Source organism: Cervus canadensis, chromosome 4 (genome assembly GCF_019320065.1).
Source record: "Cervus canadensis isolate Bull #8, Minnesota chromosome 4, ASM1932006v1, whole genome shotgun sequence".
Taxonomy (NCBI): Eukaryota; Metazoa; Chordata; class Mammalia; order Artiodactyla; family Cervidae; genus Cervus; species Cervus canadensis.
In genome coordinates this window covers 89,496,390-89,507,581 of record NC_057389.1, presented here as the reverse complement: position 1 = coordinate 89,507,581, position 11,192 = coordinate 89,496,390, and the positions used below count along the sequence as shown (strand labels likewise).

Sequence of the window (11,192 nt, the reverse complement as noted above, 5' to 3'; positions counted from 1 at the left end):
AAGAATTCATTTGAATCAGTTCTAATGAGATGGATGAAACTGGAGTCCATTATACAGAGTGAAGTAAGCCAGAAAGATAAAGAACATTACAGCCTACTAACACATATATATGGAATTTAGAAAGATGGTAATGATAACCCTATATGCAAAACAGAAAAAGAGACACAGAAATGCAGAACAGACTTTTCAACTCTGTGGGAGAAGGTGAGGGTGGGATGTTTCGAAAGAACAGCATGTATACTATCTATGGTGAAACAGATCACCAGCCCAGGTGGGATGCATGAGACAGGTGCTCGGGCCTGGTGCACTGGGAAGACCCAGAGGAATCGGGTTGAGAGGGAGGTGGGAGGGGGGATCGGGATGGGGAATACGTGTAAATCTATGGCTGATTCATGTCAATGTATGACAAAACCCACTGAAATGTTGTGAAGTAATTAGCCTCCAACTAAAAAAAAGAAAAAAAAACTGTTTGTTGAATGAATGCATGAATGAATCAATTCCTATGGCTCCAACTTTGCATATGAGGGCCTTGAACTCAACTGAGATCCACCTCAACTTCTCCCCATCACTTCTGTCTTTTAAAAACATTCGACTTGATTCCCCGGAAGACACCTGAAAATACCTTCACACGTCTCTCCTGGTCCCTGGAAACTTTTCCTTCCACTTCTGGATTGATAACCGGGCTTGCAGACACAAGAGTAGTTTCCAAGACTGTTATGGCAAGTCGAATGCTCTGGGCAACTTTTGGAATTGGCACATTCATCCACATCTGGTAAGTAGAAATAAAAGCCGGGTCAAGGTAGAAGAAGCAGTGAGAACAGAACACTGCAAACAAGAGATTCACCCCACTTTGCTCCACCAGAGGCCTACCCAATATCCAGACTTTCTCACTCTTTCTAAGTTCCCTTGCAAATAGGCATGACATGAGAATCAATTCTGGCTGATTGTATGCAAGCAAAAGGCTGGCATTCGTTTCAAACTGTAATGCTTATAGATTGCAGAAATGGTTGTCATCCTTTACTCCTCCCTGTGTCCGCACATTGGGATGACGTTTGTGCTACACGATGTGACCTTACCACTCGTCTCTTTAAGATGTGGACTTTGGGTCAGCAGCCCTTGACTCTAGCTGGCTCTGTGACTTGCACTGTACAATTAAAATGGCAGAGGCAATGTGGTGTCACTTCCAAACTTAGACCTCAAGAAACCTATTTGTTTCTGCTCGTACACTGGGCCCCTTGCCTCTGCCATTTGAACAAACCCCAGGCTAATAAGAAAAATACAAAGTGAAAGAGAGATGGATCATCCCAGATGAGTCCCAGATAGAAAAGACAGCCCAGCCAAGACTGCCAAAGCTGACACACAGCTGACCACAGACACATGAACAAGCCCAGTGGAGACCAGAAGAACTGAGCAGCAGGGTCGAACCTAAGGTGCCAACACAGGGAATCAAGAGATAAACAATTGTGGTTGTTTTAACCACTAACTTTTGGGGTGATTTATTACTCAGCAATGGCTAATTGCTACAAATAGATCAGAAATGTCAGAGATGACTTCAAATATCTCTAACTTCAAGATGACATATCCAAGAGGATCACTCCATGCCTTCCTTGGTGGAGCCATCCTCACTATAAATAAATAATAGTGTTGTGCAGACTCAGGAAAGCAGAGCCCTTATCTCTTGCTGAGAGTATTACATACTGGCTGCAGTGTAAATGATAGATTTGAGGGAGTAACATTAGAAAGAGTGAGAAGACTGCTGCAATAATGTTGAAACCTAAAACAAGGATGGAAAAGAGTGGAGAGACTCAAGACACATTCGCAGGTAGATTGCCCAATGACATGACGAATCATTTAATATGGAAAGGGGGCAAGGATCAAGAATCCCTCTCAGGTCTTATACCTTTTAGGGCAAAGTTCGAATGTTTGGGTCTGAGATCTCTCTGGGAAAGGGCGTCTCTATCTCAGTACTATTTACATTTGGGGTCGAGCCTTCTTGCTTGTGGGCAGGTTGTTCTGTGCATTGGAGGATGTCTAGCAAGATCTCTGGTCTCTACCCACCAGTGGACTGTTACACAAACCAACCCACCACCACCACCAGTTTGGACAAAAGAGTCTCCAGATGTTGTAAATATCACCCCCACCCCAAGCAGAGCATAAATCAGGCTAGGGACTGAATCCTCCAGTACTCTCAAATACTGCTTGACCCACAGCTTCACTCATAGCACACCCTCAACAAGGGTTCCAATCCATGTTTTTCTACTTACTAGCTGTGCATCCTTGAGCTAGTCACTTTACCTTTCTGGGCCTTATTTGGATCATTCCTATAATGAAGATCAAAATCTCTAGCTCATAGCATCATCAAATAAAGTTCTTAATTCATCGAGTAGCTAAAAGAGATCCGGTTCTCTGTACCTTCGCAGATGGAGTTTTTAGAGGTGAATCCAACTTTGCAGCTGCAACGGTAGCTTCCCAAAGAGTTGGTGCACTCAGAATGCTCAGGGCAGACCCCACGGGAGAGGCATTCATTAATATCTGAGGAGCAGTGGAGGAGAGTGAGCAGACCAACGATTAGGTGTCTCAGTTTAGCACAGCATGTACTCAGCTCAATACGAGTAGTCTACAAACGCCTGAGAGTCTGAACTCATTACCTTTACAGGTGAAATTTCCCGGCTTTCCAGGGATCCAGTTATTTCCGGTGGGAGAAGAGAAACCAGTCAGACAGCTGCACTCATACTTTCCTGGCAAGTTTCTGCAGACTGAGTTAGGACCACAAGGTGGGGGCTTTTGAGAACATTCATCTATATCTGGAGAGAAAGAGAGTCACAGTTACAGATGTTCTTCAAATCCAGCTGGGATCTTCCAAAGATGGTTGAAACAATGTCTTCTATTCCATATGCCCTTAACTCAATGTCTTTTCTTGGGTACTTCTTCCATCAAGCAGGGTCTATATTCCCTCCTCTGGAATCTGAGCATGTTTGTGACTTGGCAGTGCTGACACTCAGTAATAAAATGACTGTGCTAAGTCATAAAAATCTCAGGCACTTTCACCTTGTTCTTTTGGAATGCTCATGTTGGACTCAGTCACCATACTGTGAGGAAGCTCAGAGAGCTGTGATCAAACAGCCCGTGTGGAGAACAACTAAGACCTCCATCCCACAGCTTCATTCAGCACCAGATTCTCCTTGTGAGAGATCCCCCTTTAAAGTGGATCTTCTAGCCCCCAGTTGAACCAGCTCAACTGACACTTTGTGGAACAAAGTCAAGTCATCCTCACCAAAGTCAGCCTGAATAGCAGATGCATTCACATATGTTGCTTATTATCTGTTTCTCCCCACCCTCAACAAGAAGTTTCAGGAGAACAAACATTTTTGCCTGTGTTACTCACTGGAGTATCCTCCATCCCTTGAAGAGTGCTGTTCTATATAGTAGGTGCTCAAGAAGTGTTTGTTGAATGAATGGTTGAATGACTACTGGCTTCAGTTCTGCAGACAAGACTTTGAACTCAGCTGAGACCTACCTCAACTTTGAACTCTTCCTCCAGCACTGCTGTCTTTCCAAAGAGATTGGACATGATTCCCAGAAGACCCCTGCACCTACCTTGACACGTCTCCCCTGGTCCCTGGAAACTCTGCTTTCCACTTCTGGATACATATCCTGGGTTGCAGACGCAAGAGTAGCTTCCAAGACTGTTATGGCAAGTCGAATGCTCTGGGCAACTTTTGGAATTGGCACATTCATCCACATCTGGTAAGTAGAAATAAAAGCCCGGGTCAAGGTAGAAGAAGCAGTGAGAACACAACACTGCAAACAAGAGATTCACCCCACTTTGCACCACCAGCTGCCCACCCAATATCCAGACTTTCTCATTCTTCCTAAGTTCCCTTGCAAATAGGCATGACATGAGAATCAATTCTGGCTGATTGTATGCAAGCAAAAGGCTCGTATTCATTTCAAACTGTAATGATTATAGATTGCAGAAATTTGTCGCCCTTTATTCCTCCCTGTGTCCGCAGCTTGGGATGAGGTTTGTCCTACACGATGTCACCTTACCACTCCTCTCTTTAAGATGTGGACTTTGGGTCAGCATCCCTTGACTCTAGCTGGCTCTGTGACTTGCACTGTACAATTAAAATGGCAGAGGCAATGTGGTGTCACTTCCAAACTTAGACCTCAAGAAACCTATTTGTTTCTGCTCGTACACTGGTTCCCTTGCCTCTGCCATTTGAACAAACCCCAGGCTAATAAGAAAAATACAAAGTGAAAGAGAGATGGATCATCCCAGATGAGTCCTAGATAGGAAAGACAGCCCAGCCAAGATTGGCAAAGCTGACACACAGCTGACCACAGACACATGAACAAGCCCAGTGGAGACCAGAAGAACTGAGCAGCAGGGTCGAACCTAAGGTGCCAACACAGGGAATCAAGAGATAAACAATTGTGGTTGTTTTAACCACTAACTTTTGGGGTGATTTTTCACTCAGCAATAGCTAATTGCTACAAATAGATCAGAAATGTCAGAGATGAATTCAAATATCTCTAACTTCAAGATGACATATCCAAGAGGATCACTCCATGCCTTCCTTGGTGGAGCCATCCTCACTATAAATAAATAATAGTGTTGTGCAGACTCAGGAAAGCAGAGCCCTTATCTCTTGCTGAGAGTATTACATACTGGCTGCAGTGTAAATGATAGATTTGAGGGAGGACCATTAGAAAGAGTGAGAAGACTGCTGCAATAATGTTGAAACCTAAAACAAGGATGGAAAAGAGTGGAGAGACTCAAGACACATTTGCAGGTAGATTGCCCAATGACATGACGAATCATTTAATATGGAAAGGGGGCAAGGATCAAGAATCCCTCTCAGGTCTTATACCTTTTAGGGCAAAGTTCGAATGTTTGGGTCTGAGATCTCCCTGGGAAAGGGCGTCTCTATCTCAGTACTATTTACATTTGGGGTCGAGCCTTCTTGCTTGTGGGCAGGTTGTTCTGTGCATTGGAGGATGTCTAGCAAGATCTCTGGTCTCTACCCACCAGTGGACTGTTACACAAACCAACCCACCACCACCACCAGTTTGGACAAAAGAGTCTCCAGATGTTGTAAATATCACCCCCGCCCCAAGCAGGGCATAAATCAGGCTAGGGACTGAATCCTCCAGTACTCTCAAATACTGCTTGACCCACAGCTTCACTCATAGCACACCCTCAACAAGGGTTCCAATCCATGTTTTTCTACTTACTAGCTGTGCATCCTTGAGCTAGTCACTTTACCTTTCTGGGCCTTATTTGGATCATTCCTATAATGAAGATCAAAATCTCTAGCTCATAGCATCATCAAATAAAGTTCTTAATTCATCGAGTAGCTAAAAGAGATCCGGTTCTCTGTACCTTCGCAGATGGAGTTTTTAGAGGTGAATCCAACTTTGCAGCTGCAACGGTAGCTTCCCAAAGAGTTGGTGCACTCAGAATGCTCAGGGCAGACCCCACGGGAGAGGCATTCATTAATGTCTGAGGAGCAGTGGAGGAGAGTGAGCAGACCAACGATTAGGTGTCTCAGTTTAGCACACCATGTACTCAGCTCAACACGAGTAGTCTACAAATGCCTGAGAGTCTGAGCTCATTACCTTTACAGGTGAAATTTCCCGGCTTTCCAGGGATCCAGTTATTTCCAGTGGGAGAAGAGAAACCAGTCAGACAGCTGCACTCATACTTTCCTGGCAGGTTTCTGCAGACTGAGTTAGGACCACAAGGTGGGGGCTTTTGAGAACATTCATCTATATCTGGAGAGAAAGAGAGTCACAGTTACAGATGTTCTTCAAATCCAGCTGGGATCTTCCAAAGATGGTTGAAACAATGTCTTCTATTCCATATGCCCTTAACTCAATGTCTTTTCTTGGGTACTTCTTCCATCAAGCAGGGTCTATATTCCCTCCTCTGGAATCTGAGCATGTTTGTGACTTGGCAGTGCTGACACTCAGTAATAAAATGACTGTGCTAAGTCATAAAAATCTCAGGCACTTTCACCTTGTTCTTTTGGAATGCTCATGTTGGACTCAGTCACCATACTGTGAGGAAGCTCAGAGAGCTGTGATCAAACAGCCCGTGTGGAGAACAACTAAGACCTCCATCCCACAGCTTCATTCAGCACCAGATTCTCCTTGTGAGAGATCCCCCTTTAAAGTGGATCTTCTAGCCCCCAGTTGACCAGCTCAACTGACACTTTGTGGAACAAAGTCAAGTCATCCTCACCAAAGTCAGCCTGAATAGCAGATGCATTCACATATGTTGCTTATTATCTGTTTCTCCCCACCCTCAACAAGAAGTTTCAGGAGAACAAACATTTTTGCCTGTGTTACTCACTGGAGTATCCTCCATCCCTTGAAGAGTGCTGTTCTATATAGTAGGTGCTCAAGAAGTGTTTGTTGAATGAATGGTTGAATGACTACTGGCTTCAGTTCTGCAGACAAGACTTTGAACTCAGCTGAGACCTACCTCAACTTTGAACTCTTCCTCCAGCACTGCTGTCTTTCCAAAGAGATTGGACATGATTCCCAGAAGACCCCTGCACCTACCTTGACACGTCTCCCCTGGTCCCTGGAAACTCTGCTTTCCACTTCTGGATACATATCCTGGGTTGCAGACGCAAGAGTAGCTTCCAAGACTGTTATGGCAAGTCGAATGCTCTGGGCAACTTTTGGAATTGGCACATTCATCCACATCTGGTAAGTAGAAATAAAAGCCCGGGTCAAGGTAGAAGAAGCAGTGAGAACACAACACTGCAAACAAGAGATTCACCCCACTTTGCACCACCAGCTGCCCACCCAATATCCAGACTTTCTCATTCTTCCTAAGTTCCCTTGCAAATAGGCATGACATGAGAATCAATTCTGGCTGATTGTATGCAAGCAAAAGGCTCGTATTCATTTCAAACTGTAATGATTATAGATTGCAGAAATTTGTCGCCCTTTATTCCTCCCTGTGTCCGCAGCTTGGGATGAGGTTTGTCCTACACGATGTCACCTTACCACTCCTCTCTTTAAGATGTGGACTTTGGGTCAGCATCCCTTGACTCTAGCTGGCTCTGTGACTTGCACTGTACAATTAAAATGGCAGAGGCAATGTGGTGTCACTTCCAAACTTAGACCTCAAGAAACCTATTTGTTTCTGCTCGTACACTGGTTCCCTTGCCTCTGCCATTTGAACAAACCCCAGGCTAATAAGAAAAATACAAAGTGAAAGAGAGATGGATCATCCCAGATGAGTCCTAGATAGGAAAGACAGCCCAGCCAAGATTGGCAAAGCTGACACACAGCTGACCACAGACACATGAACAAGCCCAGTGGAGACCAGAAGAACTGAGCAGCAGGGTCGAACCTAAGGTGCCAACACAGGGAATCAAGAGATAAACAATTGTGGTTGTTTTAACCACTAACTTTTGGGGTGATTTTTCACTCAGCAATAGCTAATTGCTACAAATAGATCAGAAATGTCAGAGATGAATTCAAATATCTCTAACTTCAAGATGACATATCCAAGAGGATCACTCCATGCCTTCCTTGGTGGAGCCATCCTCACTATAAATAAATAATAGTGTTGTGCAGACTCAGGAAAGCAGAGCCCTTATCTCTTGCTGAGAGTATTACATACTGGCTGCAGTGTAAATGATAGATTTGAGGGAGTAACATTAGAAAGAGTGAGAAGACTGCTGCAATAATGTTGAAACCTAAAACAAGGATGGAAAAGAGTGGAGAGACTCAAGACACATTTGCAGGTAGATTGCCCAATGACATGACGAATCATTTAATATGGAAAGGGGGCAAGGATCAAGAATCCCTCTCAGGTCTTATACCTTTTAGGGCAAAGTTCGAATGTTTGGGTCTGAGATCTCTCTGGGAAAGGGCGTCTCTATCTCAGTACTATTTACATTTGGGGTCGAGCCTTCTTGCTTGTGGGCAGGTTGTTCTGTGCATTGGAGGATGTCTAGCAAGATCTCTGGTCTCTACCCACCAGTGGACTGTTACACAAACCAACCCACCACCACCACCAGTTTGGACAAAAGAGTCTCCAGATGTTGTAAATATCACCCCCGCCCCAAGCAGAGCATAAATCAGGCTAGGGACTGAATCCTCCAGTACTCTCAAATACTGCTTGACCCACAGCTTCACTCATAGCACACCCTCAACAAGGGTTCCAATCCATGTTTTTCTACTTACTAGCTGTGCATCCTTGAGCTAGTCACTTTACCTTTCTGGGCCTTATTTGGATCATTCCTATAATGAAGATCAAAATCTCTAGCTCATAGCATCATCAAATAAAGTTCTTAATTCATCGAGTAGCTAAAAGAGATCCGGTTCTCTGTACCTTCACAGATGGAGTTTTTAGAGGTGAATCCAACTTTGCAGCTGCAACGGTAGCTTCCCAAAGAGTTGGTGCACTCAGAATGCTCAGGGCAGACCCCACGGGAGAGGCATTCATTAATATCTGAGGAGCAGTGGAGGAGAGTGAGCAGACCAACGATTAGGTGTCTCAGTTTAGCACACCATGTACTCAGCTCAATACGAGTAGTCTACAAACGCCTGAGAGTCTGAACTCATTACCTTTACAGGTGAAATTTCCCGGCTTTCCAGGGATCCAGTTATTTCCAGTGGGAGAAGAGAAACCAGTCAGACAGCTGCACTCATACTTTCCTGGCAGGTTTCTGCAGACTGAGTTAGGACCACAAGGTGGGGGCTTTTGAGAACATTCATCTATATCTGGAGAGAAAGAGAGTCACAGTTACAGATGTTCTTCAAATCCAGCTGGGATCTTCCAAAGATGGTTGAAACAATGTCTTCTATTCCATATGCCCTTAACTCAATGTCTTTTCTTGGGTACTTCTTCCATCAAGCAGGGTCTATATTCCCTCCTCTGGAATCTGAGCATGTTTGTGACTTGGCAGTGCTGACACTCAGTAATAAAATGACTGTGCTAAGTCATAAAACTCTCACACACTTTCACCTTGTTCTTTTGGAATGCTCATGTTGGACTCAGCCACCATACTGTGAGGAAGCTCAGAGAGCTGTGATCAAACAGCCCGTGTGGAGAACAACTAAGACCTCCAGCCCACAGCTTCATTCAGCACCAGATTCTCCTTGTGAGAGATCCCCCTTTAAAGTGGATCTTCTAGCCCCCAGTTGAACCAGCTCAACTGACACTTTGTGGAACAAAGTCAAGTCATCCTCACCAAAGTCAGCCTGAATAGCAGATGCATTCACGTATGTTGCTTATTATCTGTTTCTCCCCACCCTCAACAAGAAGTTTCAGGAGAACAAACATTTTTGCCTGTGTTACTCACTGCAGTATCCTCCATCCCTCGAATAGTGCTTTTCTATATAATAGGTGCTCAAGAACTCTTTGTTGAAAGAATGCATGAATGGATGAGTGACTTTTGGCTTCAGGTCTGCAGACAAGACTTTGAACGCAGCTGAGACCTACCTCAACTTCGAACTCTTCCTCCGGCACTGCTGTCTTTCCAAAGAGATTGGACATGATTCCCAGAAGACCCCTGCACCTACCTTGACACGTCTCCCCTGGTCCCTGGAAACTCTGCTTTCCACTTCTGGATACATATCCTGGGTTGCAGACGCAAGAGTAGCTTCCAAGACTGTTATGGCAAGTCGAATGCTCTGGGCAACTTTTGGAATTGGCACATTCATCCACATCTGGTAAGTAGAAATAAAAGCCCGGGTCAAGGTAGAAGAAGCAGTGAGAACACAACACTGCAAACAAGAGATTCACCCCACTTAGCGCCACCAGCTGCCCGCCCAATATCCAGACTTTCTCATTCTTCCTAAGTTCCCTTGCAAATAGGCATGACATGAGAATCAATTCTGGCTGATTGTATGCAAGCAAAAGGCTCGTATTCATTTCAAACTGTAATGATTATAGATTGCAGAAATTTGTCGCCCTTTATTCCTCCCTGTGTCCGCAGCTTGGGATGAGGTTTGTCCTACACGATGTCACCTTACCACTCCTCTCTTTAAGATGTGGACTTTGGGTCAGCATCCCTTGACTCTAGCTGGCTCTGTGACTTGCACTGTACAATTAAAATGGCAGAGGCAATGTGGTGTCACTTCCAAACTTAGACCTCAAGAAACCTATTTGTTTCTGCTCGTACACTGGTTCCCTTGCCTCTGCCATTTGAACAAACCCCAGGCTAATAAGAAAAATACAAAGTGAAAGAGAGATGGATCATCCCAGATGAGTCCCAGATAGGAAAGACAGCCCAGCCAAGACTGCCAAAGCTGACACACAGCTGACCACAGACACATGAACAAGCCCAGTGGAGACCAGAAGAACTGAGCAGCAGGGTCGAACCTAAGGTGCCAACACAGGGAATCAAGAGATAAACCATTGTGGTTGTTTTAGCCACTAACTTTTGGGGTGATTTTTCACTCAGCAATAGCTAATTGCTACAAATAGATCAGAAATGTCAGAGATGACTTCAAATATCTCTAACTTCAAGATGACATATCCAAGAGGATCACTCCATGCCTTCCTTGGTGGAGCCATCCTCACTATAAATAAATAATAGTGTTGTGCAGACTCAGGAAAACGGAGCCGTTATCTCTTGGTGAGAGTATTACATACTGGCTGCAGTGTAAATGATAGATTTGAGGGAGTAACATTAGAAGCCACTGAGAAGACTGCTGCAATAATGTTGAAACCTAAAACAAGGATGGAAAAGAGTGGAGAGACTCAAGACACATTTGCAGGTAGATTGCCCAATGACATGACGAATCATTTAATATGGAAAGGGGGCAAGGATCAAGAATCCCTCTCAGGTCTTATACCCTTTAGGGCAAAGTTCGAATGTTTGGGTCTGAGATCTCCCTGGGAAAGAGCGTCTCTATCTCAGTACTATTTACATTTGGGGTCGAGCCTTCTTGCTTGTGGGCAGGTTATTCTGTGCATTGGAGGATGTCTAGCAAGATCTCTGGTCTCTACCCACCAGTGGACTGTTACACAAACCAACCCACCACCACCACCAGTTTGGACAAAAGAGTCTCCAGATGTTGTAAATATCACCCCCGCCCCAAGCAGGGCATAAATCAGGCTAGGGACTGAATCCTCCAGTACTCTCAAATACTGCTTGACCCACAGCTTCACTCATAGCACACCCTCAACAAGGGTTCCAATCCATGTTTTTCTACTT

At 44.6% G+C, this 11,192-nt stretch overlaps 1 protein-coding gene across 2 annotated transcripts in view; it reads right to left on the bottom strand.

Moving 5' to 3' along the window:
* The window catches only part of ADGRE1 (adhesion G protein-coupled receptor E1), a 78,500-nt gene that overhangs the window by 43,345 nt on the left and 23,963 nt on the right, over window positions 1-11,192 (bottom strand). For both annotated transcript variants that reach the window (XM_043466396.1, XM_043466397.1), the window contains 10 exons: window positions 9,553-9,699; window positions 8,596-8,751; window positions 8,360-8,479; window positions 6,571-6,717; window positions 5,623-5,778; window positions 5,387-5,506; window positions 3,598-3,744; window positions 2,649-2,804; window positions 2,413-2,532; window positions 623-769 (listed from right to left, as the gene is read on the bottom strand). In XM_043466396.1, coding sequence (XP_043322331.1) covers window positions 623-769; window positions 2,413-2,532; window positions 2,649-2,804; window positions 3,598-3,744; window positions 5,387-5,506; window positions 5,623-5,778; window positions 6,571-6,717; window positions 8,360-8,479; window positions 8,596-8,751; window positions 9,553-9,699 — 1,416 coding nt within the window. The remainder of the gene's footprint in view (window positions 1-622; window positions 770-2,412; window positions 2,533-2,648; window positions 2,805-3,597; window positions 3,745-5,386; window positions 5,507-5,622; window positions 5,779-6,570; window positions 6,718-8,359; window positions 8,480-8,595; window positions 8,752-9,552; window positions 9,700-11,192) is intronic.